The sequence below is a fragment of the Thermobia domestica genome, chromosome 1 (assembly GCF_964235325.1).
Source record: "Thermobia domestica chromosome 1, izTheDome1.hap1.1, whole genome shotgun sequence".
NCBI lineage: Eukaryota > Metazoa > Arthropoda > Insecta > Zygentoma > Lepismatidae > Thermobia > Thermobia domestica.
In genome coordinates this window covers 294,278,066-294,294,042 of record NC_137454.1, presented here as the reverse complement: position 1 = coordinate 294,294,042, position 15,977 = coordinate 294,278,066, and the positions used below count along the sequence as shown (strand labels likewise).

Here is a 15,977-nt window from a genome sequence, read left to right as displayed (position 1 = left end):
ATAGCAACAAAATATCAATATAATTCCGGAACCATCTTGTATAAACTACATGCACAACTTTTGAAGTGTATAAATATTTAATTTGTTACGCGATATAATAAAAAGGTAATATATTGATGCAGTGTAAGAAATGGTTTTCGATAAATTAGTAGCCTAGTAATTGCTATATAAATTTATATGAACTATGGGATTTCGTCGTATAAATTTTTGGTGGTCCTCGCCGCAGGATTGCCGTTATAGTCTGGTTTGACAACGCTTAGGCGGCGACCGCAGCGCCAGAGTATTGGCAATGGTGTGTTAGGGGAAACTTCGTACTAATGAGGAACAATAGAATCGCTTTATGCAGTGAATTGAGCAGACGGTGATAGTATGAAATGGGAGGCCCCTTTGATTTCCAAGAGGACAAATCGAAGAAATAATTGAATTTTTCTTGGCGACGTGATATTAATAAGTTTTCTCGGGCTTTCAGCCAGGTGAAGGTATTGACATTCCACGTTTCGAATACAGACATCGCATTCATCTTCAGGGATTGTAATGAAGAAATCGAAAAACAGAAACAGAAAAGTTATAAATAAGGACCCCCCTTCCTCAGGAAAGCCTGAGTCCTGACAGAGAGTAAGGCCTCAACATCTATCTGCATGCCTCTTCTCACATGCAGCTAGTACATTAAAATAGCTGTTGAGAGGAAGTGTATGTCGGGGCGTCTATCTATACGGAGACATTTACATGCGGATCTGTTATAATGTGTAAGATACAAAGAAAGAAGAGTAAGTTAGTTGATAGGCAATCACGAGAGAAAAGTTATTTTCAGTTTGATAGAGGGACAAAAAATCTGGAATTCAGTGGAAAAAAACGTAATCGGTCATGCTGCATGCATAGGCAATTTACATGGCAAAACTACACTGGAAGGGGTGGCAAAAATCCGTGTAAACATGTCGGTAATAAGGTAATAAAATGTGTCAAAATCTAACTTAGTCTGTTAATTATACCTGTGTTGTCTGTAATGAAGCAGTGTTTTGTTAGTGGGGATCTGTTATTTTTTAAGCATGCAAATCTGTTATCATTGTCCATGGACCTCGTCGTCATCGGTTTGCATCAGTCACAACTGCGTGGTTTTCTCTCTTGCACTTCTTTGGTTACTCCGCGCTGCTCCTATTGCGTTGTTCTTTGGTCGTCTGTAGTAGGCTTCTGTTTTACTGTTTCGGCGAATGTTCGGGTGATGTAAAGTTGTCCTGCAGTAGTGGTTATTGCGTTGATTATATTTCCGAATATCTTCTTGGATGCTGTGTTAATTTCTATTAAATTTTTCTGTTGCTGCTGACTTGCTGTTGATGTTAGTACATAGGCTATTCAGGTTATGATTTTGTTGGAGCGTTTTCTATTTCTTCTTTTATTAAATTTTATACATCGTTTTTGTGTAGCTCTACTTACCACCGTTTTAAATTCCGAAAGAGCTGTAGCTTAAAAGTACAGTATTACCTGATATACAGAGAGTGAAAAGTGGATGACTGGATCGACTCGAACCCGGGATCTTCGGCCTAATGGTTTACGCATCGGCACAGCACGCCGGAGATCCCGGATTTGAGTCTCGGTCCAGTTATCCACTTTTTCACTCTTTCGTCATGTCATTGAATTCACACCTACAGATGATTTAGTGTGTGAAAATCCGGTTATTTCCTCCTTTTATTATTATATGCAGTATTACCTGATTGGTTTAACTTGCTATAAGAACACTCAGAGATATGCTTAGTTTACTTATTATTTTGTAGTGAAACAGCAGTACTACTCTTTAATGATTATTACTATATTGCCATTAATGACCGAACACCACTAAGAACGTGCTTACTTGCTCTAATAAGGAGTTAGTATACCGTACATCCACAATTCGCCGTGACGACAGTCTCTATCCTACTAGGAGGACTTCTCACAAGATTGTGATAGACTTCGGCAGGTATTATCCTCCATTCTTTCTTCCACATGTCAAACAGTACGATGGTGGTTGTGGGATATTGTAGTCGGACTCTCAATCGGCCTGCCAGTTCGTTCCAAAGATGTTCAGTAAGGTTAAGGTCGAGACTCGGGGCCAGCAAGTACTAACCACTCTGTGATGATATGCGCTTTATCGCCGCTCCTATTGTCATGTTAAAACGCAGCCCACTGCCAAACGATAGGTTACACAGAATTGTCTAATATTGCTGGATGGGCATCCGTATTCATGGTTCCAGCCACTAACACAAGGATCTCAATCCAAACAGACAAACAAACAAACAAAGTCCAGACCACGATTCCTGCACCGCTAAGTTTCACAGTGAGAACAATGCAGTTCTGTAGGTATCACCTGACATGCGCCAGGTCCACACACATCCATCGGATTGCTACAATATGTATGTAATTCTTCACTCCACATAATGATCTTTCACTGTCCAATCGTGCAGATGGACTGCAGACTGGGATCGCTCCCAGATGCTGACCGGAATTCTGTGGCTACGGTGTCCAACAACTTTTTTTGAAAGTGTTTTTACTAGTTCTCCGAAATATCACCTACCCTATCAGACAATTTTCGTAGCGTCTCTGGTCGGGACTGCGGTTTGATTACTCTCTCGCATTCCCATTTCACCATTATATCACACACTGTAGCACGTGGGGTCTGGAACTTGCTGGATATCTCACGTATTGAATGACCGAATCTTTGTTCTCCAGTGGTCATGCCCCTTTCGGCTGCGTTTAAATCTCACCGTTCGCTCATTTTAACAGCTATCGCTCTATGACGTTTCCCCCAAGCGCACACTTTTTTCTGTCTCCATAAGTGATGGATTTGTTACGTTCGGACGAGGTTACTTGTGTTTCAGGAAGTGATCTGCCATTAATGGCAATGTAGTATATATATGACAATAGAAAAATAATAAGTAAATTTTTAAAATCCAAGGTAAGTCAGCTGTAGCAAAGAAGAAAAAGATGATTTGTAGGAATTTTCCCGGGGTGTGAAATTTCTTCGAAAACTCAGTTGTAAGCACCTGAATATACATTCCAGATCTTAAAAATGCAGTTATTTATGAGAATCATATATTGTACTTAGTACTACGATGCTATATATAGAGAGTGAACCATTTATCTTGAAACGCCCCGATAATTTTTAAATAAGCAAATAAAAGATTTCGAAATTTTGTACGATGCAAATATGAACAGGGGTTTAAGTCTGATGTATTCTGCACTACCATCAAATTAATAGTGTGCCAACAAAACACAAAGTTGTACTCTTTCAAATAATAATAACTGCGTCAGATCTACATATCAAACGAAGACTTACGATATTTTAATTTTCACATTGTGTTAATGGTTGCTATTAGCTCATATCAATTCTGTATAGTATATTAGTCTGGATTTAAAACTCGAGAAATAAATTGCTTTCTTTACTTCCCTTTTCTGTAGCTCTCGTATGTTAAACCAAACAGTGTAACAGATGAATATGAATTGAAAGAGGAAATTGGAACTGGGAGTTACTCAGTATGCAGACTGTGTGTTCATAAAGCAACAAGGATCGAATATGCTGTAAAGGTAAGTGAAATCAGTCATCTCTTTCTAACTTCAGATTTTAATTTCAGAATAATTCATGTACTTTTAGACTTCCGGTATTGCTGTGCAGCCTTGGTCACGAAGGATAAAATAAAAATAAAATAAATACATCTAAGACAGCGTTTCCCAACCTTTTTCAACTTGCGGCACACTACGGGTGTAACTTGGATTCTCGCGGCACACTCATAGATATTGTTATTTGTAAATATAAAATGCCGTGGTATTTTTTTCTGTGATTACTGATCTCCTCAGAGACGAAAGCTCGATCACTGGTTTTCCCCCGTGGTAAATCATTATGCTTATTTTTTATTCTTATTTAAAAATAGAAAACAATTCAATGACATATTGGACTCAGGTTTGCAAAACTACGCTTTCTTTTTCGAAAACTGTATCCAACCATTCACTAACAAGATACATCACCAAATAAAGAAGGACAAACAAATCTCTTTTACTCTTAAAACACAAATGTAATTTGTATGCATGTTTGCTTTGTCGAAAGTATTGAATAATATTTTAAAATTTCAAGTTACGAAATAGTCTGCAACAATAAAGGAGGAACAATAGTCACAACAATGATAACAAATACTTTCTACAACATTAAAATTGTACACAAGAGTAACACGGTATGAAACTTAAAATTGTAGATTCATAGTAGAGGTTCATAGTAATGTGAAATACAAATATCCATTTTCCCTTATGTCTTGTAATTTGATTTTTATAGAATTAATAATTTTGTTTGGATTTCCCCGCGGCACACCAGCGCCCCATTCACGGCACACCGGTTGGGAAACGCTGATCTAAGATATAAAAAAGAAGGACTCGCCAGGAATCACAAGTGCAGAAATACTTTGTACTGTGAATACTTGTGACGGTATATCTCGGTTTGTGGGCGCGGACAACCTATTTTTTGTTTTATATTGTTTGTTTGGAAGATGAAGGTTTCTATCTCGCCGTTATCTTATTGTCCCAGAATTCAATATACAAGGTCTGTGCGGAAAGTAATGTCACTAAGTCTACTAATATGAAAAATATATATATTTACATAATAATACCTGTACGTAAAAATTCTTCAATATATATTCCTTCTGCGTTGATACATATTTGCCAGCGGGATTTCCAATCTGCGAAGGCATTCTGGAAGGCTTGTACAGGAAGTGTGTTTAAAGTAATTTCACAAACTGCTTCCATGTCGTCAATTGTTCTGTAACTATGAGCTTTCGGGAGGGATTTCAAATAGAAAAACAAAAACAAATTGAGGGAGCAAGGTCGGAACTGTATGATGGCTGGGGCAGCGTTGCCACGTTAGATTTGGCCAAGTAGCTGGTCACGACGAAGGCAGTGTGGCATAGCATTATCGTGCAGGAACAGCACACCTTTGCGATTCACCAATGCCGTCTCCTGCCGCAATTCACGGTGCACCTATTGTTAAGTGCTGAGAGTAGAGGTGTGATGGTCTGACCAGGTGGAAGAGCTAGTAATGTACCACTTGCCGACACTTTCACCATACAAAGAACATAACCTTTCGTGGGTGCAGAGGTGGTCTTGAGGTGTGAGGAACATGATCACTTGGCGATATGGTACGCTAGGGAGTGTCATAGAGGACCCACTTTTTTACACCAGTGAGCAAACGATCACAGATGAGTGTGTTCAGGTGCCAATTAAGTACAAACAGGTTGTCACTCGTTGTTCCTTGTTGGCTGCCGGCAGTGTGTGGGGTACCTACTTCCTTAACTTGTATGATTTCCTATTCCATGCAGGTACAGTCTAGTTGTTTCACCGGAAACATGGAACCTCTCTGCATGTTCATTACACATTAAATAACTATCCTCCTCGATAGCTGCTTTTAGGGCCTAGTCATCCAACACATGTGGTCGTCCACTGCAAGGTTCATCCGAAAGATACAGATCTTTCGAACAGAATTTCTGGAACCAATGCCTGGCGGTGCGTTTATTCAAGACATTCTCTCCAAATGTCAGGCAATGCCGCGGCTTGATGGGGGAGCTGACAGGCCCACTTTATAGTCGTACAAGAACACACACACGCGAACAAGCTGCTTCGATATTTCCATTGCTCTTCTACACTGGTCGAGCTATGACTACTGTGTGCGCGCAACATGCCTGTATTATTGAAGGTTGATGGTTAGACTAACTCCTGATCGCTTGGCAGGTACGGGTATCATTTCGTTTCCTCTGAGCGCATGATTAATGGGACGTCAAAAACTGCGAGAACTTCTTTTTGGTTATCTTCTACGTTCAAATTTAAGGTTCTCCCATTGGGTATTGACCATGTGCACACACACACACACAAAAAAAAAAAAAAAAAAAACACTCACTAGCCACTAGACTAGCGAGGTGGGTTAATATTTTACTGTATTCTATGATTATTCATTAGTGTATTAATAATTATTAATCATGACTTTACTATCTTTCATAATAAACACCTACTATGGCATAATCTATTTTTTACTTAGAAAGAGTAGTTTACTGATAGTATGATGTTTCTTTATCAGATCGTCCGTTATAATTTTTTTTAGAAAGTTTAGTGCAGTGTACAGTCGTATTATATAGATACGTTGTTTTACGTGTGATTTTTTTTAAATTTCTGTTTCGCGTTTCTCACTTTTTTTAATGCTTGTTCATTGTTTTAGTTTATGTTATAGTGCGTACCATTGATCATTTTCTTTTTGCCATTAGTACTTTTTCAGTTGAACCTTATCCTAATTTCTACTTTCTTGGATCCTAAGCGTGTTTGCACACGATACCGACAAAATCGGCGGAAGCCCCGATAATATCGGTGTCAATGTCGGCGTACTTTGCACACGTCGCCGACAATGTCGCTGGAAGCCCCGACACTATTGTTGCCGGTGATGAGCGAAGTAATCGACACATACAATATATTTTGCACTGTGTTTCTAAAAATCTTATCCATATATGAAAACAAATAAAAGTAATAATAATCGGGAAAATTATTTTTTAAAACAAGGACTACAAAAACTTTTTTTTTTTTTTTTTTTTTTTTTTTTTTTTTAGAAATTGCATAATGTAGACAGGTCCTTAACACACCTTTTGATTCGCTGAAACATCAGCAATGTTGCCAATTCGAAATGTTAGTTAATGAAGACTACGATTTCCCTAGTTTCCCCTTACAAAGGCCTTACCTGATTAGTTATTGGTGGAAATGAAAAATTCTTTTTTTCTGATCCATAGTTTACAAGCTACTCCAACTAAACAAACTGAAAATTAACGACAGAACATCCATACGTATGAGTTACGAGTCAATTTACATATTTTTCAAAAAAAAATTAATTTACACCTTCGGTTACATCTGGCAACACTGTGTGGTTCCTAGTGTACTTCAATGATTGCTTCCTAGTTTTAAAATATATGCATGAGTAAAGCTTCATTTTAGTATAACCATTATTTGTGTATTGCTTCAGGTTCAAAAGTTCTATCTCAAACTCCGAGTTGCATTGTATATTGGACACTCTGTATTTCATAATAGCTATTTAGAGGGAAACCAGTACTCTTCAGATTTTCCACATTTTGTACTTTATTTAATAAAGGGAATTAGCTACTCCAAAACAGAAACTGTAAAATAATATAATAATATTATACAATTGTAATAGAAAAAACGGAAACAACAAAATTCCAAAGACAAGAAACGAAAGAAGAATACACAGCGCCTTGTCACACACTCTCTTAACGTAAACCACTGGCCTGCCGACATTATCGGCCGCATGTGCATCCAATCATAAGAAAACATTGCCCCTGACGAAACCAGTGTCGGCGATATCGCCGGCAATATCGGGGGCTTGGCCGACAGCGTCTGCCGTGTCGGAAGATCGGCCGATAATGTCGGTGGCGTGTGCAAGCTACAATATGAGTTCATTGAAGTCGATTCCACCGCCGACATTATCGGCCCTTCCACCGATATTATCGTTGCCGTGTGCAAACGACCTAAAAGTTAACAAGGTCTCGATATAAGGGATTCTGTCTATGTGGTCGTATGTTAATATTGCAGGTAGATTCTAGAAAATTAAATTTGTTTTCTTTATATCCACTTTGAAAGTTGTTAGTTGCAACCACATGGTTTGTACTACTTATTTATTATTATTATTATTATTATTATTATTATTATTATTATTATTATTATTATTATTATTATTATTATTATTATTATTATTTCAGATCATAGATAAAACAAAACGAGACTGCCATGAAGAAGTTGAAGTTTTGCTCCGTCATGGTCACCATCCTAATATTGTGAAATTGAGAGACGTAAGTACATATGGTGTAAGAATTAAGGCACAAGAAAGTTAAAAATCAAAATGTAGATTAACTTCGCCAACCTTTTTAAAATATTAAGTAAAACGTATATATATACTATAAGAAACGTATACAGGTTTGTGAATACTGTAAGAGACGTTTTAGTCATAAGCTAAATTTCGAGTTAGTAACAAAAACTAACAGACCCTAATTATAACATATTAATTGATTCACTGCCTCTTTCTTTCGTTTTTCCTTTTTTTCGTTCTTTAAAATCTAACTTTTATGAACTTCAGCTACAAAGAAAATTTCAAACGTCGAATTATCGCGTTATATGTATATAACAGTATGGTTTGTATATTTTTCAGTTGAGTTTAAGGTAGTCGTTCGAAAAACAAATAATAATGAAAAGTTGATAGAGTATCCGATGAATACAAAGAGCAATATTAGTAACATTTAGAAAACAAAACAATTTTATAGCTTAATTAATACGTACAAATTACAGTTATATTTTTTTAGGTTGGATAGACCATGCATTAGTTCTCATTGAACTAGAACTCCAAACAAGGCGTAAATATCGAATTTGTAACAACCATAACTTGTATATATACACTATTAAACGTTAACAACCAATAAATATGCTGTACGTACCGTAAATGTTCTCTTATGTATGTTGAAAAAGTATCATATTTTTTAAAGACAAATATTTTCACTAAGTTCCAGTTTTTAAAATAGAAAATTTAAAATAAGAAGGGGTAAATAAGAACACGAATATAAGAATGAAAACAGACTTTCATACTACAGTCCAGACACTCACTAACCTACATGCTCATTGCAATTCAATCATGCTTTTGTGAAATACGTTTCTAGTTTTCAGTTGTTTTGTGACTTAGCATTGCATTGCTGCTATTCTATGCTTAATAGTATCCTAAACGATCTCCTTACTTGTAAAAACTTTGGTATAAGAATCATTTAATTTTTGTTTCATTTTATCTAAATTCCCAAAGCCTTGTTTGGAGATGCACATGTAATTTTAGTAAGGAATGTTTCAAATACATCTTTCTGTCCTAGAAAAATTTTCATTACTTTGAACTGTAAGAAAATTAAATAAAACCTTCAGTTTTGTGAATCACAGTTGTTCTGGAGGGTAAGGTAGACGGGTGATTAATGAAATGAATGATTATGAAGAAATTGATGATATTAGAATGTGAGAGGAAACAAAACTTGAGAGAATGATTTCCATTTTATTAGAAAGTGTTCAAAATTCTAGATGGCCTCTATCTTAAATGCGAACCTGATAGCTATATACCAAAAGACAAGGACATATTATGTGATAAGCACCAACGGCTTTTAAAATAAAATGGTCTTGTGAGATACGTATATAACCGTACATAACAAAATTTACGGTATGAATATATCTATGAATAAATGTTCCACAAATAAAAGTATGTTAAAAATACAAAAAAAAAAAAAAAAAAAACTGACTGTCTTCGAAAATTCCAGTCATGTTGGTTATTTCATGTGACTCTTTTAATTTAAAAATTTTGCTTATAACTATAAAGGAATTAAAATATGTTAAAATATTAAAGTATAAATATGCAGTGAGTTAAATTAATGATAAAATTGCTACCTTAAATGCGCAGATTGGGTGTAATCATCTGCGAAATTTCGTTATCGGGTGTCTGGTAACATTTTGAAGCAGATATTTCCTCAAATAAAATGATGATCTACTTTATTCATTGTTTTTATTTTCTAAACTCAGAGGAGTAGAATTTTAGCTTGAGAAAAATGAAAATAAATTTCTAATTTTACTTCGTAATTGTACCTTGAAGGCTAAAAGAGACGATGATTAATGAAAATGATAATGTGGAAGGACGAATGGAGAGAACCCGAGAAAATCCAAGTACACGAAAATTCCAACTTGAGATAACATGTATATAAATAGTAATGCTGCAAGACGATTAAAGCTAAGAAAATTGGATTATGAAGCACTAAAAATAAGCTAATGATGCCTGTCTTATTTAATTTTTGAACTTGCAGTGTTGCCATAACCAGAACTACTGTTGACTTTGTTGATTATATGGTTTCTATTAACTAAAGTTATGGAAATTCGGTGCCAAATTATTTGTCAAGTGTTCGTATGTTTATTGTAGTGTATGATATGATCGCATTGCTTGTTAAGATTCCTTCGTCCAACAATTATATTAATAATTTATACATTTATTGGTGTAAATTCGTATGTAATTATTCATTCGAAGTTTTTTTTTTTTATTATTTTATTTTATTTTTAATTTTTACTTTATTCCACTGTAAATTGAACTAAAAACAATTCTGGAAAATACTGTGCTCATTTTAACATACAAATTATTAATGAAATAAAAGTTCACGCGAAGCGGAAGTATTTTCAGTATTCTAATGTTTGTAGTATGGTGATTATTGTTAGGGCTGATTAGCCATTCTCAGTAAGTATTCTAATGTTTCTATATGTTATGTCAAACAGTTATTGAAACATCGTTTATTGAAACATAATCTATTATTTCTAAGTGCAAAAATGTTGCAATTGAATATAATTGAGATAATATGTAAGTTGCTAATAATCTGCACTGTGCACTGCTACCAGTATCTGATTCTAAAACAAAACGTGTAAAGTCCGTCAATAAATAAAAAATGTGCATTCTTTAAATTAATAAAGAATTTTAATTCAAAGACTTAAATTTCTTTTTTTTTTTTCTTTTTTTAACCATAATTTATACTTCATTTCTTTTTGTAGGTGTATGAAGATGAAGTACATGTCTATCTTGTTATGGAATTAATGAGAGGAGGAGAACTGTTGGACAAAATTCTTCGGCAAAAGTTTTTTTCAGAACGGGAAGCGAGTGCAGTTCTCAAGATTGTAGTTCAAACTGTCCAGTATTTACACCAAAATGGGGTAAGCCTAGAATTATAATTTACCTTCTTCGTTACGAATTTACAACTTCGAAGCTGTTTTCCTTCTAGAGAATCCAACTTCAAAGTTACTTTCTTCCTGTAGAGTCCTTTTTAGGTTGGCTGGATGGGAGTTTACCGTTCCTTTTAGAAGTGAGGCTATGAATCATAAATCTGCAGCTTGACATTGGATCCGAACTACATGAATTCCCATTGGTACTCTAGCCGTATAGCCATGAAGGAGTTGTGCAGAGTAGTTTTGCAGAGAGAGTTATTAAAATAATGGTAATCAAGCTTAGATACAAAGAATCGCCAAATATTGAAGAGAATTGTCACAAAGAACTGTAGAGCAAATGCTACACTACCCCATCTGAAACGATGTGTTTCTGAAATTACAATCCTACGAAAGCTTCATAACCTCAACTTCCGCCATCGGATTGAGATTTTGATCACTGCGCCAATGTGGTAGCTTCAAAAATATAGTGCCGAGAATATAAAAAATGAACCACCTGTAATTAAAAGAAAGTAGTAGGGTCCTGATGAGACATCTCATCTTTGTTTTCAATAACCGGTTAGATGTATGTGTGGTGTAGTTCCTACTGTTAAACATGGCGCTAGCTCTCTGCTGATGTTGGCAGAAACTTGGTGGTATTCCGTTGGTTCCTAAATTACTACCAGTGATTATGTGGACATTTAGGTGACCAGTTGTATCCTATGGCGCAGATGTTTTCTAATAAGGATACAACTTCCGAGATGAGAATACGCCGGTAAATACAGCTGAATTTATTCATGCGTAGTTTGAGGAACGCCAGGATGATCTGCAATACTTCCCCAGGCCAGTTTAATCTGACTGAAACATAAGTTTATGATCAGTTTTAGAGCGCGACTCGGGCACAGACTTCCTCGATCATCGCTAATGTCAGTCAGTCCTGCAGTCCAGAGATGGTCAACCATTACTCTGAAAATAGTTGACCATTACTCAATTCCGCAACGAATACAAACTTTACTGCATGCTGAAGTTGGCCGATCTTACGAATTCTTAATGCGATAAAATCAGGGAAAAAATATTTTGTTAAAATATTTTACATTAATTTGATAATGTATCATCCGATTCGAATGCAGAGTGCCACTTTATTCTATTCTTAGTCTCCCCTGCTACTACTACTGTAGACGTTCTTGATGACAGGTGTCAAGTGTAATCGTGTTCGAGGAGAGCGGAAACGCAGATCCCTGCTTCAATAGTGAGTTGTTTTGTGTTCGTTACACCCATGGAAAACCACTATTGCACTGATAGTCATTGTCTTGTCAATTAGAATGATCCAAATGAATTCCTTTTCAAGCGCTTCCTGGTGCGTCGCGGGGCCTCTGAGTGATTTTTTGAGAACTCGCTGCTTCTCATTGTGTACAATCAATGATACTCCAGACGACTCGCAGTCGGCAATACGATCAGGGTCGGTGTCATGTTCCTAATCGCACAACAGGAGTTTCTGCTGTCGTATTGCCATTACAGACTCAGACCTCCACACATACACAGCAGATTGTAACACATTCTAGATTCGTCGCATCCGATGTTGTCAGACTGCTAGAGTATGGTTTGTACCGACAAATCCTGTTCTACGAATTTTGTTCGATCGGACAATAAATATAAGATGTGTTCTCAAATGAGATCACCTGTGTATTAAGGGCATAATATTAGAATATGACAATACTAGTCACTAACTATTCGTATATACTTTAGGAATGTAAATGATTGGGCTAAAAAGGACACGCTGTATGATGTCTTGGAAAAATTCGGAATTCTGAAGAAAATTGAAAGTTTTGTAAAGGCATAAAACCGTAAGGTGCGTATAAGAAAAAAGCTGTCTTGAATTTTTCGAAACCCAAATGTTAGATTTCCCTATTACTTTTTAGTTTCATTGTGGAATACTCTATATAGGCTTGTTACAATGTTGGTGCAAAAATAGTTATCTCCCAAAGAGATTAAAAAAAAAAAAAAAAAAAAAAAAAAAACAGTGGTACTGGATTAGACGTAATATGTGGTAACGAGCCGATTACATTTACAAGAATATTGAATAAATAATAATTTTGCACATTTCTAGTCTATTGTTTCGTCTTAGCTCATAGAGGTAATACTCGATGTTTTAAAAATTTATTTTCAACCAGACTTCTAGTAACCCGTATGTTAGAATGGACTCTTTTGGTACACATTTACCGAAGAAACAAAACAAAACAATAGAAGAGAACGAAATGAAGAAGTTATTGGTAATAACTTAATTTATAAAGTGTAAAGGACACAAAACGAAATAAAACACTAATACTTATTATAAAATACAGATTTATTTCGTTAGAGAAATTTTAGAAACTAAGAAAATTTTGAATTGAAAAGAGTTGGACCGAACAAAATGTCGTATTCTGAAGTATATTGATTGCTTTATAAATGAAGTATAATACCATTAGTCAGTGTAAATCAAAATTTGTGATCCTTTCCCAGTTATTGTTTAAAGACAGTAGAAACTATTCTATTATTCACTTAGTATTTTCCGTTGGCTTATTATCAGTTTTCGAAATAATGAAGAGACACATAAATTTTCAGTCTCTCATAAAATTATTATTATTATTATTATTATTATTATTATTATTATTATTATTATTATTATTATTATTAATCAGTAAGTTCTGGCATGTATCTCTTCCTCGTGTTGTTGTTACTTCTCATTTCTTCATGTAACTAAATGAAGTTTGTATATTTCGAAGCTAATTTCTTTCATTGTAATAAATGGAAAATAATTAAAAAGCTTAAAAATATATATATATATATTTCCGAATATATTTTCTTGTGTCTGAATATTTTATTCTTAACCACTAATTACTATTCTTAAACCATGAACATTCGCCCACTAAATCTCCATTTTCAGGCAACTCCACAAGTCATTTTCAAGTAACTAGAAACACAAACTGTTTCATAATCTTAATTCAGAACCTAAGTTTTATCAACATAACAAAATCGAACTGTTTACACAATCTTAAAAAACGTCATGTCTTAGCAGCTACGCATGTTACATAAATTAACGTTTATTGCCTTCATTCCTCTAACACTTTCCATCTTCACATTTGACACTCAGGTCATTGTATTAATGTATTGAATCTCACTTTTTTATAGGTAGTGCATCGGGATTTAAAACCATCAAATCTTTTGTATGCTGATGAAAGTGGAAACCCGGAGTCACTAAGAATATGTGATTTTGGCTTTGCCAAACAACTTAGAGCAGAGAATGGTCTACTAATGACTCCTTGTTACACAGCCAATTTTGTTGCTCCAGAAGTTCTCAAGAGGCAAGGATATGATGCAGCATGTGATATTTGGAGCTTGGGAGTGCTTTTGTTTACCATGCTCGCAGGGTAGGCTCTCATTTGTACTACTGTTCACTAAAATTTATTGTAAAACTCTTCCAAAATACTTGATTGTGAGAAGAAAGTAGTCATCTTAACTGAAATAACATAATATAGTCAAGTCTTTTCCACATTTCATTATTTATATGCAAGTGCTATTCATCACATTCTTAAACTTCTTCCTTTTTTTTTTTTTTTTTTTTATATATATATATATATATATATATATTATAGTCCTGAATCTTCATCGCAGCTACATGTATCAACACTTCATGATTACATCAGAGCATTATCGCTCGCCTGAGCCCAAATAGTATTGAGTCGTGATCGCGTGCAGTGTGTTCTATGATCCATGTGGATTGTAAAATGGATGATCGAAAAAGAACAGCAAATCTGTATCAAATTTTGTTGTAAACTTGGAAAAAATGCAACACCAATTGTTTTAACAAAGGAAACTTTGACCAAAGCTTCAAATCCACTGTATTTTAAACTATAATATGTAACGGTTTCGGATATTCAACATACCCTTCCTCACACACTATACTTATATGTATATTTATGTTCTATAGTGTCTGGGGAAGGATATGTTAGATATCCGAAACCGTTACATATTATAGTTTAAAATACAGTGTGTTTGAAGCTTTGGTCAGTGTTTCTTTTGTTAAAATAATCAATCCAAAGCCATGGATAGTCTTACTATCACCAACTAGTATTCTGTGATGAATCAATGAGCTACACAACTATCTTCAAGCTGGAAGAATATCCGTAGATGATGATCCCGGTCGTGCTCGTCTATCCGTAAGTCAGAATGAGAAAGAAATTGCCCAGGCCGATGTACTTCTCAGATCTCATTACCGAATGACTGACTCCGTGAAATGATGAGGAAGTTAAACATCTCCATCGAGTCATGTCGCCAAATATTACACAAAGACCTAAGAATGCTGCGTATATCGGCGAGATTCGTACCGAGAATTTTCATACAAGACCAGAACACTCATGTCACCATCATCAGAGAATTAAAGGAAACCGACTCCGATGATCCGGTGTTCTTGACATTCATTCAGAGGATGAATCATGAATTTACTAGTCACCTGGATCTCCGAGAGCTAAAAATGTCAGACGTCCTATTCCGGATAAAAATGTTATTGATTGGACCTGGCTCTTCTTTTTCTGTCATGGAGATGATGTACTCTTTCAAAATGGAGACTGTTATTTTGTCTCAGGGTCGTACCCGTTATTCAAGTTTCGTCACGTTAATGATTCTCGACCCGGAGAGGGGTCATCCATGGTACACTAGAGTTCTTGTCAATAACATAGCACATGTTCAAATCACATGTGAGGATCGCCTGTACTGTTCCGTATGATACACCGATAATGGCAGCAGTGTTGTGGATTGTTGTCCGACGATTCTCATGCACAGGTTTCCGAATGGTTTCAACATTTTCGGGTATTGTGCTCACATTGAAGATCGTCCTGATCTCTCGTCATCTTCCAGTGATGTTCTTCCGCGCATGAAGTGCACGTGCGACTCAAAATACCTTGAACGACTCGTTGCAGCATCGCTGCACACTTGCTGAATCATGTCAGGCGTTTCTTTGGCGGATTTGCCCAGTTTCACATCGAATTTCACGTTCGGTCGTTGTTCTAACTTGCTGTCCATGATAAAATCGCAAACGTGGTCAGAATAGCATCAGCTGCACATCTCCCGCTGTAACAGAATAATATCTCTTGAGACGCTCACTTATGAAGGTCGGTGCTCCCTGTGCCTGTTCGTACAGGCTTGTGCTGCCATCTGTTTGCGTGTTACAGAACTAGTTTCGAAAA

The 15,977-nt window shown here is 35.7% G+C and overlaps 1 protein-coding gene across 3 annotated transcripts in view; it reads left to right on the top strand.

Moving 5' to 3' along the window:
- The window catches only part of S6kII (Ribosomal protein S6 kinase II), a 171,323-nt gene that overhangs the window by 143,255 nt on the left and 12,091 nt on the right, over positions 1-15,977 (top strand). For all 3 annotated transcript variants that reach the window (XM_081726796.1, XM_081726794.1, XM_081726799.1), the window contains 4 exons: positions 3,430-3,555; positions 7,761-7,850; positions 10,609-10,767; positions 13,924-14,162. In XM_081726796.1, coding sequence (XP_081582922.1) covers positions 3,430-3,555; positions 7,761-7,850; positions 10,609-10,767; positions 13,924-14,162 — 614 coding nt within the window. The remainder of the gene's footprint in view (positions 1-3,429; positions 3,556-7,760; positions 7,851-10,608; positions 10,768-13,923; positions 14,163-15,977) is intronic.